Here is a 22,423-nt window from a genome sequence, read left to right on the forward strand (position 1 = left end):
GACTTCCTCCAATAGGAATTTAGAAACCATTTGCCCTGGGCCCCTAGCCTCAGGGAATCTACAGGTGCACACCCAGAAACTGCTGCCCCTGGAGTCTGAGTCTCAGAGTAATCTTCTTCCTGGGACTATAACCCGAGTCCATTCATGTAGGCTTTTATTTGAAACTTCTTGCACAGGCTCTGGTACTCAGGAGTGAAGTTCCAAAATAGAATGAGTGAAAGCTCAAATAGAAGGTTAAAAATTAAGAAGGCTTTGAAATATCTCACCCTGGAAAATAGTGAGCCCCAAACTCCTGCTTTCACTCTTCACTGACAAGTCGCACGTGCAGAGGCATGTTCACAATATACTACCTTTGTTTTTCCTCTCCCCGCCCCCCAGCTTCATTGATAAATAACATCGTGTAAGTTTAGGGTGTATAATGTGATGATTTGACATATGTATATATATATATATATATTGAGATATGATTATCACAATCAGGTTATTTGTTGACACATCCTTCACTTCACATAGTTACCTTCGTCTGTGTGTGTGGCGATAAGCTTTAAGAGCTCTCTTAGCAAATTTCAAGTATTCAATACAGTAATGTTAACTATAGACACTACTCTGTGCATTAGATGTCAGAACTCAGTCATCTACGTAAACATGTTCTCCACCTGTTGGCCCCTTTCATTCATCTCTTCCTGTGGATTGCATGCTCCTGGAACACATGGACTGAAACTCGTCTGGTGCTTGTAGAGCAAGTCCCAGAGTAAATAATTGTTTGGTCACTTTATTGAACAGGTGTCGCAGGGTAAGTAGGGCTGGGCCTCTCGGTTTTGTTCCTGGCTGTGCGACTGACTCACCAAGTAGCCTGGGGAAATCATGTCATCTTTCACTTGTCATCTACCTGCCCAAGAGAGGAATGCCGTGGAGATAGTTATGAATGAGTTCACACTGGGGAGCGTGGTGGTGGGGGAGACAGAGATCCCTTCCCAAGGAGGGAACTGCTTGTTATGTATGTTTGTTTTGACCCAAATGAGTAATGTTAAGCCAGGGTGTCAAAAGTCACATATCTGAGTCCTTGGAAGGCTCAGAGGAGATTCGTGACGTTTGTGCCGGAGTTGTTTTTCAGTAGCAACTGCCACCTTTCATGGCTATGGAATGGCTCAACCAACCTTCTTGACCTGCTGAGTCTCTAGTAGAAGTCTTTAAAATTGGAAAGTTAGTGAAAAGCAAAAAGAGCAGTACAAATGGATTTTTATTTTTCATTTCCTAGAACCACTCTGACTTCATATATTTTTAAATGTCATAGTTATTTTTATATTGGCATTGTGATCTGGAAAAGTCCATTCCAAGTACTAAGTGAAAAACAGATTTCCTAATTCCTCTCTTCAGTACTAAATACTACAACAGCTTTACATACATTCTCTCCCATCTTCAGAGGAAATGTACAGTTCATTCAACAAGAGTCTGCTCTAGCCCAGCTTCTGTGTCAGGTGGCATTTCCAAAGGAGAGTCAGGCATTAATGAAATTAATGTTTCAGGAATTATATCCTTTTTCATTTTGTGATTTGTTTGCCTTGCATGTATGACAGTGAAGCCATAACTTGTTTTTTTCTTTTCATTAACATTTGCCTGGTATGTGTTAATCCTTTAAAAACCTTTGAAACCCTAAGGGATCTTATATATAGCATCTATTTAGATTTTATTTTATAACCCAATCTGAGAGCCTTTATTTTATTAAGTATATTTTTATTGGTTTTTGAGAGGAAGGGAGAGGGAGAGAGAGAAACATCAATGATGACAGAAAATCATCGATCGGCTGCATCCTGCACGCCCCACACTAGGGATTGAGCCGGAAAGTCACGGGCATGTGCCCTGACTGGGAATCAATCCATGACCTCCTGGTTCATAGGTCAATGCTCAACCACTGAGCCACACCAGCTGGGCTAGGAGCCTCTTTTTTTTTTTTTTTTAAACAGGTGAGTTCAGATTTATTGGCATAACGGATATAATTGGTGTGAAGGCCACAGTTTATTTCCTTACTCAGCTCCAGTCCTTGCTTTAATAACTTGAGACAATATCTAGTGACCCTCTTTCACACATGAGACATCTAGTGACCCTCTGTTACACATGATGAGGGCTTTAGCACACTCAATACTTCTCCCACTCACCTGACTTCTACCTCCTGATTTTTATAAGTTATAAAATTATTTTTAGTTCATCTGGTGATTCCTCTTATAGTTTAAAAATAAATATTTAAGCCTTGGTATTGGTGTATCAATCACAGAGAGTTCCTGTTCTATTTACTGCATCTGTTCTATCTCCTCATTCCCTACCAAGAAAGATGAGAAAATTAGGGCACTTACATTGCCTCTCTTCCTCTCCTCGACTCCTTCCTCAGCCATAAACACATACAAACATACACTTTTTGTTCCCATTGTCAAAATAGTCACTCCTTGTTATTTGTGGATTCACCTACTCACTAAAATTTATTTGTAACCCCCAAAGTCAATACTCAAAGTGAGTTTGTGGTTATTCACGGACATGTGCAGAATGACAAAAAAATGGAGTGGGCCCACACATCCACTTTCAGCTGAAATCAACACCATAACACTCTGCCTTCTCACTTCACCTCTCATAAAAAATATATTCTCACTGTCTATTTACTGCCACGTTTGTTTGTTTGTTTTGCTTCTTGTGCTTTGTTGGACGAATTTTTCTGTTTAGAATGGCCTCAAAGTATAGTCCTTACATACTGTCTGGTGTTCTTAAATTCAATATGCCTTACAGAGAAATATATAGGTTAGATAAGCTTTATGCAGGCATGACTTATAGTATAGTGCTATTGGGCATGAGGATCTCTGCTAATAAATAAAAATACATATTAAATTAGGTGTCTTTAAACAGAAATACACACAAAATAAGATTATGTATTGAACAGTCAACAAAAATGTAACCAGACGCTCTTGGGAACCTAACCCTCTATTTCCTCTGGGAATTATGGCCCAGTATTTACTAATCAAGTGTTTGCAGTGACTTTATAGAAGATGACTACCATGAATAATAAGAATGAGCAGCGTATAACAATTATCTTCGGGAACCACAGTCCCCCGGTTATGCAGTTGTGCTTCTGCAATGTACACAGCCATTGCTTACAGTGAGTCCCTTTCCTAGGCTTCTCCACTCACCCCTGGGTGAAAAGCTCTTGCTGTCTTTCCGAGGAGGGCTAATAATGAATAATATGTTTCCTACATTCATACATATCTGTAAATGAATTCCTTGGCCTAAATGATGACCTGACTTTGAACAATATTCTTGTATTGAATTCCAATTCAGAGACTGTTTCACCTTAAATGTTACTGGCTTTTCTCTTATCACCTACCTGAAGCATTCTTTCCTTATTCTGAAATAACTTCCCCCTCTAGCGTAGAAGCTCCAAGATAACAGATCTATTTGTCTGTTTATCTACTGTTGTATTCCCAGTGCCAAGAACAGGGCCTGGCTCAGAGTTGGCATCAATGAATGTTTCTTAAATAAATAAATATCAACCTATTAACACATTATTCAGCCATTCAGAGTGATCATATGAATACTACAAAGACAGTATGATATAATGTTTATAAAATAAATGGAGTATGAAATGGCACATGCATTATGAAAAACTATGTAAAATATCTGCAAAAATACATATATAGCTGCAGATGAGAAGGCCTCAAAAATAATGTGCAAACAAAAATGGGTCAGGCATCCCATTTCTGATGTTTTTAGTTTAATTGCCTAAGAGAAGTAACCTTTTCCTCTCAGGATTAATAACATTTTAAGGAAACATTAAATTTACCTTACTTTGGACCATGTGGATACCGTTGTAATTAGCTAATCTTATATAATAAAAGCCTAATATGCAAATCGACTGAATGGCGGAACAACCCGTGGAACAACCGGATGATATGAAGTTCACTGACCACCAGGGGGCAGACACTCAACACAGGAGCTGCCCCTAGCCCACAGGCCCCAGGCCAGCCAAGTCAGGTGCCAGCAGGGGCCCCCCGATTGCCCCACCAGTCGCCCCACAAATCGGCCTTGATCACCAGCCAGGCCTAGGGATCCTATCCATGCACGAATTTCATGCACTGTACCTCCAGTCCTATCAAATAAAAGACAAAAAGGGTAATTGACTGTACCTTTGCTACGCTTCCCATTGGCTAATCAGGGCGATATGCAAATTAACTGCCAACTAAGATGGCGGCCGGCAGCCACGCAGCTGAAGTGAGCAGGAGGCTTGCTTGCTCCAGTGATGGAGGAAGCCAAGGTTCCCAGCCTGCCGCGGCCCGGCTCTGAGCTCCAAAAGCAACAAAGTTTCAATTATAGAAGGTAAACAAACCCCAGATATCTGCTTTCAGCAGGCCGTGGCCTCAGAGCTGGAGCGAGAGGAGCTGGCTCTCAGCTCCAGTGACGGCAACAAAGTTTCAATTATAGAAGGTAAATAAATCCCAGAATAAAAAAAAAAAAAAAGGAGAGGCTGGAAGCTTCAGTCGCCGGCCAGCCAGAAAACGGCCCTCAGCCCCTCACCCAGACTGGCCAGGCACCCCAGTGGGGACCCCCACCCTAAAGGGGGTGTGGCCAGCCTGAAAACAGCCATCAGCCCCTCACCCAGGCTGGACAGACACCCCAGTGGGGACCCCCACCCTGAAGGGGGTGTGACCAGCTTCAAACAGCCATCAGCCCCTCACCCAGGCTGGCCAGGCACCCCAGCGGGACCCCCACACTGATCCGGGACACCCTTCAGGGCAAACCAGCCGGCCCCCACCCGTGCACCAGGTCTCTATCCTATATAGTAAAAGGGTAATATGCAAACTGACCCTAACAGCAGAAAGACTGGGAATGACTGGTCACTATGACACACATTGACCACCAGGGGGCAGACGCTCAATGCAGGAGCTGCCCTCTGGTGGTCGGTGCGCTCCCACATGGGGGAGCTCTGCTCAGCCACAAGCCAGGCTGATGGCTGCCAGTACAGCAGTGGTGGTGGGAGCCTCTCCTGCCTCCTCAGCAGCGCTAAGGGATGTCCAACTGCAGCTTAGGTCTGCTCCCCGCTCGCAAGTGGACATCCTCCGAGGGCTGCCGGGCTGCCAGGGGGATATCTGATTGCAGGCCTAAGCCAGCAGGTGGTCATCCCCCGAGGGGTCCCAGACTGCGAGAGGGCACAGGCCGGGCTGAGGGCCGCCCCCCCCCCCCCCCCGAGTGCACAAATTTTTGTGCACCAGGCCTCTAGTTATTAATAATAGGAAAGGAGCAAAGGAAAGGCCAGACAGTATAGGCATGCTCTCTGCAAAACAATGGGAGAGGGGATTAGACAAAGAAAAGATAGATGCACGCCTGGTAAAGTTGGGGAAACTTGCAAAGGTGCTTGTTATCAATCACACCCAAGAACAAAGGTCATTGGCCAGAATGGGTGTGGGTGGCCACTGCAAGTGTGCAGAAATTTGGCGTATTAAACAAAGGAATTCAATGTTTTGGGAATCCTTGGGACTCTTGTTGCTTGGGGCTCACTCTCCTGCATTCTCCCGTGAGGCCCAAGGCCAAGCAGATCCCACAGGAAGTGGTCTAATGGGCTGTCACTAGCCTGATACTGAACTGGACCCAGCTCCAATATGGAAAGGAAACTCTGGACACTGGCTTTGCTTCCAGCTTTACTGAAACCTCAGCTACACTTCTATGACTGGATTAAGGGAAATGAGACTTTAGAAACCCAGGAATGTAATTCTATGAAAGTAAAGCTTTCTACCATATCTCATCCTTCCATGGGGCTCTCTGGAAATGCTTATTCCAGTGGTACCCTATGAACCCCACTTCCACCAATAACAATGTTATAAATTAGTTTAAGCTCCTAGAGGGCAGTTACTATGCTACTTTTTCCCCCCCAGTATTACCAGTACCTCCCATAGGAACTTGTCTTGTTGGATCCCAAATTCTCATGCAATTTGGAGAGCATGCAAACACTAGAAACTTGCAAATAGCAAATTTGTTAAATTGCTTCACCCGCATAAACACAGTTTTTAAGTTCTACTTTATGTTGGTGTTACTAAAATGATAAATTATTTGTATGCCTTCAGAAAGCAAACCTCTTTTTGGTTACTTTTTTTTTATATTGTTACAAAGTCAAGTTTGTTCAGGAGTAGCATTAAGAGCCAAAGTAACCACAGAACATGTTAAACTGGTTTCTACACCTTAACCTCTTCTATTAGAGTTTATGCAAAACAGATGAAACTTTGCCTTTCCTTTGCAGACTATTTTGAAATTCAATTCCTGAAATGCCATTGCCTGTTGACAAGTGGAAAACTACAATGAGATGGGTGATGTCTCCCATCCAATGAGGAATTCAGACTCCTATGTAGAATTGATTATCATTTATTGCCTTCCCTTCTGTTATATTAAAAGAAGAATATCCAAATAGGATATTAGGGAAATCTGGCCATAACATCTTCAAAGATAACATATTTGTGCCTGAAATACTTTGTTATAATCAAATGCATGGTCACCCCTAGGCCAAATCCAGACATGCCCATATATGTATAACCTATGACTGCTTCCCTACCATAAGGCAGAGTTGAGGGACCAATGGACAAAAAGCTGAAAACATTTACTATCTTCCTCTTTAGAGAAAAATGGTCTAATGTCAAACAAAAATACAACATGATTTTAGAAAGAGCATGGATTTTGAAGTCCAACTCCATGGCCTACTAGCTATGTGACCTCTGGTGTTTAAATGACCTGACCTCTCTGGGCTTCAGTTTCCCACTATAAAGTTATTATAATAATGGCAATCTGTTAGGCCAGTGGTCGGCAAACTCATTAGTCAACAGAGCCAAATATCAACAGTACAACAATTGAAATTTCTTTTGAGAGCCAAATTTTTTAAACTTAAACTATATAGGTAGGTACATTGTTATTAACTTAATTAGGGTCCTCCTAAGCTGGCCTTTGCTAAAAACGTCCTCAATCTGATTGAGGTACGTTCGCTGAGGTCGACCCCTTCCAACTCTCCCATCCACACTCGTCTTGTATACTTGTTTCAGATAGAGGAGTGTGGATGGGAGAGTTGGAAGGGGTCGACCTCAGCGAACGTACCTCAAAACAATGTACCTCCCCCGTGCTGCGTCTCCCGTCGCCTGATGGGCCAGCACCCCCACTTCTTCTAATGCCACTTCTTCAAAATAGACTCGCCCAGGCCGAAAACTGACTTCTGCGCATGGGCCACGGGCCACGAAGTTTCACACTGTACATGTGCACCAGCACATGGTATTTTGTGGAAGAATCACACTCAAGGGGCCAAAGAGCCGCATGTGGCTCGCAAGCCGCGGTTTGCGGACCACTGTGTTAGGCGGTGCTTCCAGAGCCAAATGGAGTCTGAAGTAAAAGAAAAACACTACATGGGTAGTGTTTTCAACCAAGTGTGAAAAGTTCATAAAAGCTCTACAATAAAAAACAAACAAGCAAACAAACAAACATGACTACAGATATAATCCTCCCCACTATTCAATCTGTTCACACACTACTGTCAACCCCCATAAACCATCCATCAAAGAAATGAAAGCGGCATGGGCCCAAGAAGCTGCTTGATCAGAAATGGCTTTTCTTTTTTTAAATATATTTTATTGATTTTTTACAGAGAGGAAGGGAGAGGGATAAAGAGTTAGAAACATCGATGAGAGAGAAACATCAATCAGCCACCTCCTGCACACTCCCCACTGGGTATGTGCCCGCAACCAAGGTACATGCCCCCGACCGGAATCGAACCTGGGACACCTGAGTCCGCAGGCTGACACTCTATCCACTGAGCCAAACCGGTTAGGGCAGCAATGGCTTTTCTTAAAAGACTGAATACAAGATTAAAAAAAGAAAAAGATGCCTGTTCTTATTGTCAATAACACAGAGTGGTAAACCAAACAAAAGTCTATCTTTAATTAATACTCTTGTTCTTCTTAATCCTTACCCAAAGATATGTTTATTGATTTTAGAGAGAGGAACGGTCCCGAACTGGGACCAAACCTGCAGTCTAGATATGTGCCCTGTCCAGGACCTTATGGTGGATGATGCTCCAACCAACTGAGCCACACTGGCCAAGGCTAGTCTATCTTTATTTAAAATGTTGATATTTTGTTCACCGTGGACTTCTTTGCATTGATTTTCATATTTTAAAAACATTGCGTTAGAATATTATTCATGCATATAACTTATGTGTTGTTAGAATAATGCATTTTAATATGCCTTATTAATGGTATGCATATGATCATTTATATTAAAATATAAAATGATATTAAAGCATAATTTAAATATTGTTTTAAATATCATGAAAAATAAAATGTCATTTTTATTGCACTAAAAACCATAAATATAATTTATCTTGGTGGTCCTTCCTCCTTTACATTTTGTGCCTTGTGAGGGTCTCACTGGACTCACCCTAACCCAGTGGTTCTCAACCTTGGCTGCACATTAGCCAAGGTTGAGAACCACTGCCCTAACCCCAGCCCTCCTGTCAGGACTGTTGTGAGAATTAGAGATAATGTCTATGAAGTATCTAAAGCATTACCTGGCACATAGTAAATGCTACAAAATTAGTCATTGTTGGTGATGTTAATGATAAGTTGGGCTAATAGTATTGCTCTCATAGGGTTGTTATGAAGACTAAATAAAATAATACAAGTAAAATCGCTTAGCATGAGATTTGATTCAAAGCACTAATTCCTTTCCTTCCATCATTTTGGAAAGATTTTGGAAAAAGGGAAATTTTATTGACCAGTATACAGGTGGCAGTGCTTTATTCTGGCCACAGAGCTTGATTTGGTTCTGGCTCTGTCATTAAGAAGGTAAAACAAACTAGTTAGGGCATCAGTTTTCTCATGTTAAAGTCATTCCTTAGAGGGTAAGCTAGTCTCTAGCATTCCTTTTGGACACAAAATCCTAAGATCTGCAAGCTAGGTGATTTGAAAAGACAAGAGGCATCTATTCAGGAAAACAAATTACCAGGGCAGTCTTATAACCCAAAACTGCCCAAATCTGAAAAAAAAATATAGAAAGAAATAAAAATTTATTTTAATTTCAGTAAAAAAAAAAAAAGAACACCTGAAAATAACCATACTTTGTCTTGTAATTAGAATGTTGACCAGAGAGATATTTTGCCACCTTTATTTCAAACAGAAATTTTTTTTTGCTAATTAAATACTCTTTAGTTAACAAACATGGTTCCATATGCTACAATAAAGATAAATCTTGAAAACATTTTGGTAAGTGAAAGAAGCTAGTCACACATACACACACAAATCCACATATTATGTGATTCCATTCATAAGAAATGTTTAGAATAGTTTAATCTATAGAGACAAGAAACAAACAAGTGGTTGCGGTATGAGGAAAGGTAGAGAGATTGGGGTGCAGTAGCTAAAGGGTACTGGGTTGCTTTCTGAGGTTATAAAAATGTTAGGCTCTGACAGGGTAGCTCAGTTGGTAGAGCATCGTTCTGATACTCTAAGGCAGTGGTTCTCAACCTTCCTAATGCCGCGACCCTTTAATACAATTTCTCATGTTGTGGTGACCCCCAACCATAAAATTATTTTCATTGCTACTTCATAATTGTAATTTTGCTACTGTTATGAATCGTAATGTAAATATCTGATATGCAGGATGTACTTTCATTGTTACAAATTGAACATAATTAAAGCACAGTGATTAATCACAAAAACAATATGTAATTATATATGTGTTTTCCGATGGTCTTAGGAGACCCCTGTGAAAGGGTCATTCGACCCCCAAAGGGGTCCCGACCCACAGCTTGAGAATCTCTGCCCTAAGGTTTCAGGTTTGATCTTGGATCAGGGCACCTACAAATATCAACCAATGAATGCATAAATAAGTGGAACAGCCCTAACCAGTTTGGCTCAGCGGATAGAGCGTTGGTTTGCGGACTGAAGGGTCCCAGGTTCAATTCTGGTCAAGGGCATGTACCTTGGTTGCGGGCACATCCCCAGTAGGGGGTGTGCAAGAGGCAGCTGATTGATGTTTCTCTCTCATCAATGTTTCTAACTATCTCTCTCCCTTCCTCTCTGTAAAAAATCAATAAAATATATTTATTAAAAAAATAAGTGGAACAGCCAATTGATGTTTCTTTCTTTCTCCCACTTCCTGTCTCTCGTTAAAAGCAATAAATAATAATAAAGTTTTTGATTTCTAAAAGTGATTGGTGATAGTTGCACATATCTGTGAATATATCAAAAAACAAACAGTGAATTGTACACTTTACCTTTTTTTAAGATTTTAATATAGATTTTGAGAGAGAAAGGGAGAGACATATCGGTCAATCATTAATTGATCAACTGCCTCCTGCATGCCCCCCACTGGGGGTCAAGCCTGAAACCTGGGCATGTGCCCTAACCAGGAATCTAACCAGCAACCCTTTAGTGCACGGGATGATGCCCAACCAACTAAGCCACACTGACCAGAGCAAATTAAACACTTTAAATGGGTGAATTGCATGGCATGTGAATTATATCTCAATAGAACTAAAACCAAAAAAAATGGTTTCTATAATTTCATACTTTTGTGGAAAGTCAAGGGTGAAACGATGAAAAGTCTTTTAAAGGTGACTGGGCAGAAGTTTCACTTTTTCTGTCCAAATCAAAACAGGCTTTCAGTTTTCCAGTTTTCTTTCCTCTCATGCCGGAAGCCGGTCCATCCTTGCTGCCTGACACAGTCACTGCAGGAAAGAAACATCTGCACAGCATATGTTTCAAGGGACCTGGCGTATATAGCATACTGTTCTTAATATGTTTGCTCCCCTTAGCGCTGTGTGTTTTAACCAAGGTCACCTCTCCGAGAAAGGTTGTTTCCCCAGGTAGGAATTTTTCCCTGAAGTCAGGGAGGGGATGAAACTCCTTAACTAAGTGCCAGGCGGGTAGTTAATCACTACAAACAATCATGCTTAAGCTACATAATCTTTACTCCCTGGAATGGAGATAAGAAACACCCTAACCTTTGTAATAGAAATTGACAGGATTAAAATCAACTGGTATAAATACGGATGTAACAAGACAATAAACAGCAGAACCTCTCTGGAGATCCAGACCAGAACTTGGCTGGAGATCCTGGCTAGGCTGCTGATCAACTGAACGCTGTCTCCGTGTCATTCCTTCTTCGCCGACTCCGTCCACACCTTTGGGGACCCCTGGACCTGCTGGGGTTGGACCCCGGCACTCTCAGAGGGTGAGGTTGATGGACCTTCATCTGTATCACTGAAGGTTAAATAAAGCCCCCCACCATGGTCACTGTGTTGGCAGGGGGAGGGTTTGAACCTAATAATGTGCAAAATAAACTACTACTCTTATTCTCAGGCTTAGGAACTAACTATAACCGTTACTTTGTTCTCTCTTTGCCAGAGAAAATTGGGTTGGATAGACAAAATGCCCTCTTGATTGGGAGGACATTGCTGCTTTCAACCACCAGCTGTATTTCTCTGGAAGACAGCCCAGAAAAGAGACATCTGTATCCCTAGACTGACTTATTTCACGAGTCTCCGTTGGATAGTCCCTGGGGTAACACTGAGCATTGACAATCCTGGATGAACCTTCCAAAGGGTCCTTTGCTGTGCCTTCATAAGACACACTGCCCCACAACTAAGCAACGCTGCCCATGCTGCCTCCGTGTCACACTCAGTTCTGGCTGTTTAGTTCCCACCTGCTTTTGCAGAAACTGATAACATCCCCCACATTTCTCATTGGGGGGAAAACTTCTACAGAAAGAGGAAACACCTCCTTCATATCCAAAAAGATGACGGAGTCGTGGACAGAAATAACCCACAATGAAGCAGTAACTGTGAGTGTGTGGGAGAAGGAAGTTCTGATGTTCTGTGCGAGTCAATAAGCAAAGGTAGGTTCATATTATACTGCCCAATATGGCTGAGTCAGGCCATTAAAACTGAAAGTACCAATTTCTCTCAGACCTACTGCTGGTCACATTTACTCCAGTAACTCCTAAACCCAGATGACAGCTGTGAAATTCCACCTAATTTAACCTTGATGCCTGGTATCCAGACAGGAAGTAAAGCAGGCGTGGCCCTGACTCACACTTCTTTTATTTCAAGTTTTGGGTTCCAAGGCATGCTCAAGCTAGCTATCATTTCCCCCACCCCCAACATGACGCAGATGTGTGTTAATAACTTCTTTAGAACAGAGACCAAGGTCAGGTATACCGGATCAATGCTGCCTGAAATTATTTACTGAGATTCACACCAAGGTTAAGAGATGCTTTGCCTAGTATTCTGCATGCCGGGCAGTAAATGCTAGTCAGGATCTGGGACACATCTCGCCACATGTTACTTGATGGAGCCGGGATGTTTCCAGGAACCCACACTGACCACACTCTTATGCTTGCCTGAACACACTTTTCTGAAGGAATTTCCAAAAGTCCCAGAAATAAAAATCTCTTTAGGCAAGAAAGCTTGCCTTGGAAACATTAAAAAATGAATTGAACTCTTTTTTTTAAGAGAAATTAGAAGGGGGAGGTGACATGTCTCTGCCATGAAATTTGACTTAATTTTTTAAATATGAAAAAGCAATTCAGTGTATATTTTATGCAGAGGGCCACCTGAATTTGGCATTAACCAGCTAACTGCCACGCGTCCAAAACGGAAAACATCCCCACACGCCACGATATTTTGAATTTAATTTAAAAAATCAATTTGCAATGAATATTATAAAAATAAATACATTACTCATAATTCGGGCATTCTTGAATATTTTCAGCTGAAAGTTCTCACGAAAAATGATTTTAAAGTTGGTCAGGGCTGCCACTTAGGCCCGCTGCTTGCGTCTACAGACGCTTATGGCATACAATGGGTTAAAAACCTGTCCTGAGCCAGATCGTCAAGCTGAGAATATCTCTTGCTTCTCCTTCTGTCCTCCTCCACCCAAGGAAGAGACAAGCAAGAAGCATATGGGCAAAATGCCCTCTTGGCTGAAAGAGATCTCTGCTTTTAACCCCAGGCTTTTATTTCTTTAGGATACAGCTTAGAAAACAAATCAGATGCCAGGTTTCTTCGCTCTCATCTCTTAATCATGAGCAAGGTATGTGCATTCACACCCCACTTCCTCACTCACCTTTGCCTTTGCGTTAGAAGAGGATGAGTCACACACACACAATTATAAATCATTTGGAGAGGCCTTCCAACATCCTAGGAAAATCTCTGGTCTGGCAGTAAGCTATTTTCTCTAGGAAAATATCTACCTAGTTTCACACAACTTACCATAGGCCAAAATATTGACAATAGAATAACTGTTAAAAATACTTATGACAGCAGCCTTAATTTAAAACAATACTTATCAGTCTGTGTTCCTTGAGGGTTTATTAAAAATGCATATTCCAGGATCTCACACCAGACCCCTGAGTCTGGATCTCTGGGGACAGAGTTTTCACGTTTTGTGCGTGTGCGTGTGCGTGTGTGTGTGTGTGTGTGTGTGTGTGTGTGTGTGTGTTGTTGTTGTTGTTGTTGTTGTTGTTGTTTTAATCCTTATCCAAGGATATTTTTCCATTGATTTTTAGAGAGAGTGGAAAAGACAGGGAAAGACAGAGAAAAATATCAATGTAAGAGAAACACAGTGGTTGGTTGCCTCCTGCACAAGCCCTGACCAGGGCCCGGGCTGGGGAGGAGCCTGCAACCAATCGAACCTGGGACCCTCTGGTCTGCAGGTCGAAACTCTGTCCATTGAACCAAACCGGCTAGGGCAGAGTCTCCACATTTTTAACAAATTTCTCAGGTGGCTCTGGTATGCACTAGAGTTTGCCTTGTACACCGGTAAGATTACGGCAAACATTTTCATCATGATATCACAGAGGTTAGAACAACAAAACAAAAATCTCCGAAAATGAGTGACTTGTATCCTTGGGATTTCTGAATCACATCCTAACAGTTGCTAATTTTTGGACAGCAAGGAAAACAAGGCAAAAACAGAGAGTGATTAATAATTTCTGCTTTCAGATGCATGTTATTCAAAACCCTCCCCCATGAAAGTTCCAAGTTCATGGTTTTGCAGATACTGAGAAGTCTAGATCTAGCTTACAGCCATAATTATGGTGGGTTTTTTTCCTTCTAGCTACAGAAGTCTATTGTGGTGTGTCCCTGTCTGCTTAGAGTCTATCATGCAGCAGTGAGTCTTCTAGAATCAATTTAAAACAAGACATTACTAATGAGGTAACAGTAAGTAAAAAGGCAGGTCACAAAAAAATTAAGTTCCTGCTTTGAAAATAGAGATATATCCTTCCTCCCTTGGACTTCACTGGGTGAGACCTCCTCAAGGTTGAGCCTACTACCCTCTGCTTCCTCCAGGGTCCTCCTTCCCGAGTATAGATATAAAGGTGCCTCAATCTGGAGGTCCAAGATGGCAGTGGCACAGGAGGACGCTGAACTCACCGTAGTAACCACAAATCACCATCAGGTTTTCATGTTATGGTTAGCTCCCTCTCTCCTTAAGCTACCCCTAAACTGATGTTCATTTTTAAAACAAATGATAAACACACTTTAAAATGTTGACTTTTCAGTGAAAATATCATCACTAGTAAAATTTTAACTTACTATTAAATCAAAAGCACAAAGTAAGCCCTGGCCTGTTTACTCGGTTGGTTAGAGCGAGTTCCCAATATGCCACGGTTGCGGATTCGATCCCGGTCAGGGCACATACAGGAATCAACCAACAAAGTCATGAGAGTGGAACAACAAATCGATGCTTTCTCTCTCCCTTCCTCTCTCTAAAATCAGTTTAAGAATTAAATTTTTTAAAAAAGCACAAAGTAAGAAAAGTTTATTTTTTGGCCCAGTGATTTCGCTTCTAGTAATATATCTGAAGAAACCTGAAACACTAATTTGAAAGAATAAATGCACTCCTAAATTTCAGAATTATTTTAAAGGCTACTTTATAAAATATATATATATATGTACTGTAGTTGATCCATTCCTGTATATAACTACACTTCTGCTGTATCTAGTTTCAAGTTTTAGTAAATAACAGAATCATCTTCTATATAAGTTCTTTTTCTTTTAAAAGTTATTTCTCTAGAATAAATTCCCAGCAATGGTTTTGCTACTTCAAATGGCATGAACATTTTATGGGTCCATATATATATCATATTTTCCTTCAAAAAAAAATTGTACCACATTACCATAACCTATGTGAAAAAGAACTGGATTCCTAAAAAGACTGAGAGGTGTTGAAAGCTTTTCACTTCATTTTTGTTACTATTTTAATTTTTATTTCTTAATTATGATTAATAATTTTTAAGCTATCAACATGCCAAGCACCATTTTAAGGGGTTTACATATATAAAATTATGTTTTTCTGTAAGAACAATTTAAAATAAACCCTTAATGCATAAAAGCTACAAAATCTACCCTTTATATATTAGCTCTTCTAATAAAATAAAATTTTAAATTTCCAGAAAAGAAATAATCTTATTTCATAGAGGTAGGAATGGCACAGAAAAACTGTAACTATGAAGAAAAGAACATTATTCTAGATTTTTCCACATATTTAATTTTTGGACCTTAGAAGAACAAGTCAACCCAAAGGAATAAGAGTTTCTTTTATTACTGAGAAAACTATGTATAATTTATTTTCAAAATTAGAAAATTTATTTAATCCTTATCTTCTTTCTTAAACATGATTGGATGAAACTTAAAAAGTCCAGTAAGAAAGTGGGATGATAAAAGGCAACATGACATTAACACTAACAATATTTTTTAAATAATTAAGGAAATGATTCAATAAATGACCTACCTGATCTCACCAAGCACATCAAGCTGATGAAGAAGCATAATCTCAGCATATGGGGACTGGAGAGAGTGTGTCACAGTCACAAGAACGATTTCCTTCCCAGAGCCTTAGAGTTTCAACTGAGGGCTTTGCTCAGAGCTCAGATAACTAATCCAGAGGTGTGGTGACAGCAGGAAGTTCCCAGGGACTGCAGGCAGGTCCCACCCCCTTCAAGATACTTGACTCCTCCTCTTTTCAAAAAAGGTCAGATATGTTTCTATCTTACACAATTTTATGCATATCTTAATATTTTAATACATATTTGCAGAATGACGAGTTCAAAATAGTTTCATTCTTTGTGGGCGGTTTATTAGTTGTTTGGCTTGGTGTGTTGAAATCAAGAATGATTTGAAATATTTTCCTCTCATGTTCTTGTGAATGAAACACATCCAGTTAGTGTTCGGTTGGCCTGTGTATACAAAACTACTTGTTATGTTAATTCACACTCATTTCTCATAGGACAGTCTTTAGATTTTATTAAGAACATTTCATTAAGTCCAATTGTATACCTACATGTGCCAAAATATGCTTCAGAATAAAAGAAACTTTTTTATGGTATTATATATCTTTATTTTTATTTCTTCTATCCAGATTTCCTATCTAGTTATTAGTTCTCCTCCTCCTTCTTCTCTTCCTCCTCCTCCTCCTTCTGTTCCTCCTTCTTTTAAAGAAAAACAAATGCAAAGACTTTAGAGAACTATGCCAGAATCCATCCACCTCAGTCTTGGAAGTAACTAAACGTGTGCTTTATAGCTACAAGGTAATTTAATTCTCTTTCTGGGGGAGTGCCTGTAATGCTTAGATTTTTGGTGGTCTGATGAGCATAAAAATAAAGACACAAGCAATTTAAGAATATATTTTCATCCAAAGCAGTAGGCAAAAATCACTAGTCACTTAGCTTTGTCTGTCTGAAGTATGTGTTTATGAAGAATGAGCATCTCTGATCTAAGTTTATCAGTTCTCAGCACCTTAATTTGCAGGGGATTCCTTACAGGAAGTAGTTTCTAGCAATGCTTCCCAAGGAATCAGTACATTAGAATTACAGATATATATATCTGTGTCACACCTCAGACCTAATGGATACCAAGATTTCTGGCTCTGGTCAAATGACCTGGTTGCAAATCCCACCACTTCCAGTCACTAAGTGTGTGGCCTTAAGGGAACTATTTAAGTTCTCTAAGTCTTAGTGTTCTCAACTGTAAAATCCTATATAATAAAGAGGTAATATGCAAATTGACCCTCATGCCCTCACAAGATGGCTGCCTACAACCAGGCTGGCAGGGGGGTTAGTGAGGGCAACCAGGCCGGTGGGCGGGGGCACTTAGGGGCCACCAGGCTGATGGCGGGGTAGTTAGGGGCTATCAGGCCGGCACGCAGAGGCAGTGAGGGGAGATCAGGCTGGCAGCGGGGGCAGTTAGGGGCGACCAGGCAGGCAGGCAGGTGAGCAATTAGGAGCCAGTGGTCTAGGATTGTGAGAGGGATGTCCGACTGCCGGTTTAGGGGATCGGGCCTAAACCGGCAGTCAGACATCCCCCGAGGGGTCCCGGATTGCAGAGGGTGCAGGCTGGCCCATGCATGAATTTCAGGCACCAGGCCTCTAGTGGAGATAATAAAATCACACACCTCACAGGGTTATTATATGGATTAAATGAAAGTTCTTAGCACTTTGCCCACTACCAAGGTTAGTGCACTCACCACTTGGTAACTGTTGTTATTACCTAACTGGTCACACAATCCGCACCTTTCCTCCCCGCAACTCCTACCCATTAAAAGGTGGGCTGTGCAATGCTGAGCAGAAGGGTCTGGGGGAGAATCTCCGGGTTTTTAGGAATGGAGAGCAGTTTACAGCAGTGATGTTTCAGGTCCATAGCTTTAGTCAGCAGTTTAGTCTATTTTTGTGCTTTGTCTGCTGCTTGGAGAAGTAAATTAGGGATATGGAAATAGGAAAACCTAATAGGTGACCTGCTAGCTATTTCACTTTTCCATTTTCAAAAAGCTCTACTAACTTGAAAACAACTGCCCTCGGGAACAAATGGAGCATTGTTTCACATTCTCCTAGGAACCGGTTATGGAACACATGGCTCCCTGTTGGATCAGTGTACTTGCCTGATAAATATTTGTTGAGTGCCTATCAATTTTAGTACCATGCCAAGTGTTTATCTACACAGAGCCAATGTATATTTTCCTGGAAACTAGCCAAGTACAGGAACAAAAATCATTTCCGTGGGGAGGCTTTGTGTTACTTTTAACATCTTTGTGTTACTATTAATGATTATCCCACTGGTGGGCACAGAGGGTTCCCCTAAGTCAGTGATGGCAAACCTTTTGAGCTCGGCATGTCAGCATTTTGAAAAACCCTAACCTAACTCTGGTGCCATGTCACATATAGAAATTTTTTGATATTTGCAACCATAGTAAAACAAAGATTTATATTTTTGATTTTTATTTTATATATTTAAATGCCATTTAACAAAGAAAAATCAACCAAAAAAATGAGTTCGCGTGTCACCTCTGACACGCATGTCATAGGTTCGCCATCACTGCCCTAAGTCCTAGTCTTATGGCCCTTTCTACTTGCAGCATTCAAAACAGCACAAGAATCAGTGGGAAACCCATCCCCTCTTTTTCAGGGTAGTGAGAAATATCAAATATATATTTTAAAACATTTCAAAGGATGGGAGAGGGGAGATGTAGGGAAGACCTGAGAATGGGTGTGACTATAAAGAGGGAGCACAAGGAATGTTTGAGAATCTCTTGATTATAGTGGTGGTTACAGGAATCTACACCTGTGATGAGATCACACACACACACACACACACACACACACACACACACACCACAAATACGAGTGCATGTAAAACTGGTAAAATCTAAATAGATTCTGTGGATTATACTAATGTCAATTTTTTGGTTTTGATAGTCCATTCTAGTTATGTAAGATGTTAAAACTAGGGAAAACTGTGTTAGGATACATGGGACATCTCTGAACAATTTTTGCAACTTCCTGTGAACCCATATTTATTTCCAAAGAAAACTTTTTTTAAAAATTCCAAAAGATGGGCCAGCTCATAACCATTTGAACATTAACCTTTAGTCAAAGGTATCCTGAAGAAAACCATTTCCTCATTTCTCATCAAATAGTCAGAGCGAATAATGCAGGCCCTGGCTGGGTGTCCAGTTGGCTAGAGTGTTGTCCTGCTACGCCAAGGTTGCAGGTTTGATCTCTGGGCACATTCAAGAAGCAATCAATGAATGCATAAATAAGTGGAACAACAAGTCAATGTTTCTCTCTTTCCCTCTTTCTCTTTCTCTCTCTAAAATCAATCAATAAAAATCATTTGAAAAAGAGTGAATAATGGTCAATGTTCTCAATATATGACTCCGATAAATGATCACAACTCAAGAAAATTACAATTTTCCTCATCTTTAATCAATTATTATGTACTGGCTTTTTTTTAAAAAAAGATTTTTTTATTGACTTTTTTTTAGAGAGATGGGAAGGGAGAAGGAGAGAGAGAAACATCAATCAATTGGCTGCTTCCTGCATGCCCGCTACTAGGGATTGAGCCTGAAACCTAGGCATGTGCCCTGACCAGGAATCAAACCTGCAACCTTTTGATGTATGGGATGACACCCAACCAACTGAGCAACACCAGCCAGGGTCGGCTAAAGAAAAACTAAAACAAAAACAAAAAAACACACCTAAAAATCACTTGCTACAGAGAGCAGGGTAGAAAGAAGCAGGCAAGTTTCCAAGAACAGGAAAAACAGGTATGGAAGTGTGATGGATCTGAGGGGAGGTGGTTTTATAACTCTCATTGGCTTCAACAGTCAGGAAAGGTGACCTATGTCCCCTCTTGCCCTGGTCTAGGGTTCCAAGCTGGTAAATGATTCACTATAACATCCTTATTTACGTCTTCTCATTCTCATGAATGATCCTGCCATCTTTCAGTTGTGGTCCAAGTTTGGAAAGATAAGTCTGTTTTCTTGATGCATATTCAGCAAGATCAGGATAACTTTCCCCAAATCAATATACTTATTTCATTCATCATTCCATCATTTATTGAAACATTTCTTGAACTTCCATTTTAAAAAACAATAAGGAAAAAATAAGAGATGGATCCTTCCCCCAAGCACACAGACACATTAATGATAATACTAACATAGAGGTATGGATACATATTCCATAGGAGAACTGAGGTGGAAGTGGTAAGATGCTGAGTATCCCAGGGGAAGGAGCCACTGGAAAAGCTTCACATAGGAGGTGAGTTTTGATCTGGGTTTCAGAGATTAGGTAGGCGTTTGCAGGGTGAAGAAGGTGTAGAAAGAGCATTCCAGGCAGAAGGAAAAGACTCAGAGGCATGCACGAAGCGTGGATTGAGAGTTTGGAATGTATAAATAGGGAAATGGTAAAGTTATTTGAAGACAGGCTGTAAAGAACTTTGTAGGTCATGTATAGGATATTGGTTTTTATCTTCAAGGTAGTAGGAACCTAATTTTTTTCTTGTTCACTTAGTTATATTACTACTAGAGGCCTGGTGAATGAATTCATGCACGGGTGGGGTCCGGCCAGCTCACCCTGATCAGGCCAATTGGGCTGGGCAGGCTGGAGGGGGAAGGGCTGCGGGTGGTTGGCCAGCCGGCCCCACCCGCTGGTCAAACTCCTGGATGAACTCTCGGTCGAGGGGACAATTTGCATATTAGCCTTTTTTTAAAAAATATATTTTATTGATTTTTTTACAGAGAGGAAGGGAGAGGGATAGAGAGTTAGAAACATCGATAAGAAAGAACCATCGATCAGCTGCCTCCTGCACACTCCCTACTGGGGATGTGCCCGCAACCAAGGTACATGCCCTTGACCGGAATCGAACCTGGGACCCTTGAGTCCGCAGGCTGAGCTCTATCCACTGAGCCAAACCGGTTAGGACTAGCTTTTTATTATATAGGATAATTATACTAACTATAAGTTAGTATGTTACTATTATGTAATAATACAAATAAATCTAATAAATAATACAGTGGGGCCTTGACTTACGAGTTTAATTCATTCCGTGACAGAGCTCGTAACTCAAATTACTCGCATGTCAAATCTTAAAGTGAATGAGTGAGACACATGATGCTGGGCTGATGTTGTGGCGTTCACTGTGACGTTCGCTGCGCCAACTAGCAGTGGGGTATCTGAAGCTGGCTCGTAACCCGAATTTTAGCTCGCAACTCAAAGCAAAAAATCGGCTGAGAGACGGCTCGTATCTCGAAAAACTCGTTAGTTGGGACACTCGTAAGTCAAGGCCCCACTGTATATAACATAATACTATGTAATAAATAACATCTCTATATATAAAAGGCTAATATGCAAAGTGTCCCCTTGGGAGTTCCACCGAGAGTTCAATCACCCTCTATGATGTGCACTGACCACCAGGGGGCTGTGCAGAAAGAAGGAAGGCCCTGGCTGGCAGCCGGCAGCTGGGAAAAGGAGGCCCCGGTTGGCAGCTGGAAAGCCCCGAGCAGCTCTGATCGCTGGCCAGGCCTAGGGACCCTACCTGTGCATGAATTTTCATGCACCGGGCCCCTAGTCTCTCTCTCTCTCTCTCTCTCTCTCTCTCTCTCTCTCTCTCTCTATATATATATATATATATATATATATATATATATATATATATCCTGTCTAATAAAAGAGAAACATGGTAATTGGCATATGACCGCTACCCTTCCCAGTGGCTAATCAGGGTGATATGCAAATTAACTGCCAGCCAAGATGGCGGCCAGCAGCCAGGCAGCTTAAACTGAACATGAGGCTTGCTTGCTTCAGTGACGGAGGACTGCAATGTTTCCTGCCTGCATTGCCGGCCTTTAAGAAACATAGTAACATATAGAAGCTAAACAAAACCCCAGAAACCTGCTTTCAGCGAGCCCGGGATCTCAGAGCTAGAGTTGATACAGAGTTTCGATTATAGAACCGAAACAAACCAGATACCTGCTTTCAGGAGTGGAGGCCTAAGAGCTGGAGCCTCAAAGCTAAAGGTGGCCCAGAATAAAATAAAAAAAAAAAAAGGAGCAGTTGGGAGCTTCAGTCCCAGCCTGAAAACAGCCCTCAGCCCCTCACCCAGACTGGCCAGGCACCCCAGTGGGGACCCCCACCCTGAAGGGTGTGTGACCAGCTGCAAACAGCCATCATCCCCTCATCCAGGCTGGCTAAGCACCCCAGTGGTGACCCCCACCCTGATCCAGGACACCCTTCAGGGCAAACCAGCCAGCCCCACCTGTGCACCAGGCTTCTATCCTATATAGTAAAAGGGTAATATGCCTCCCAGCACCGGGATCAGTGGAGCCAAGTGGCCTCCCGGCACCGGGATCAGTGTGACAGGGGGCAGGGCCCAAACCCCCTGATCGCCCTGCGGCTCTGTGTGTGACAGGGGGTGGGACCACAACCTCCCTATCCACCCTGCTCTGTTCCTGACAGGGGAAGTCGCCCCAACCCCCTGATCAGCCCTGCTCTGTGCCTGATAGGGGGGAGCTCACCAACCCCCTGATCAGCCCTGCTCTGTGTGTGACGGGGCAGCAGCCCAACCCCCTGATCAGCCCTG

At 41.7% G+C, this 22,423-nt stretch overlaps 1 protein-coding gene across 7 annotated transcripts in view; it reads right to left on the reverse strand.

Moving 5' to 3' along the window:
• Positions 1–15,953, reverse strand: part of LIPH (lipase H) — a 52,067-nt gene extending 36,114 nt beyond the window's left edge. For all 7 annotated transcript variants that reach the window (XR_009451819.1, XM_059687291.1, XM_059687289.1 and 4 more), the window contains exon 1: positions 15,804–15,953. Coding sequence is in view for 6 of the 7 variants with exons in the window: in XM_059687291.1 (XP_059543274.1) it covers positions 15,804–15,852 (49 nt within the window). In the remaining variant the exon portion in view is untranslated. The remainder of the gene's footprint in view (positions 1–15,803) is intronic.
• Between the last annotated feature and the right edge of the window lie 6,470 nt (positions 15,954–22,423).

Source organism: Myotis daubentonii, chromosome 3 (assembly GCF_963259705.1).
Source record: "Myotis daubentonii chromosome 3, mMyoDau2.1, whole genome shotgun sequence".
Classification (NCBI taxonomy): Eukaryota; Metazoa; Chordata; class Mammalia; order Chiroptera; family Vespertilionidae; genus Myotis; species Myotis daubentonii.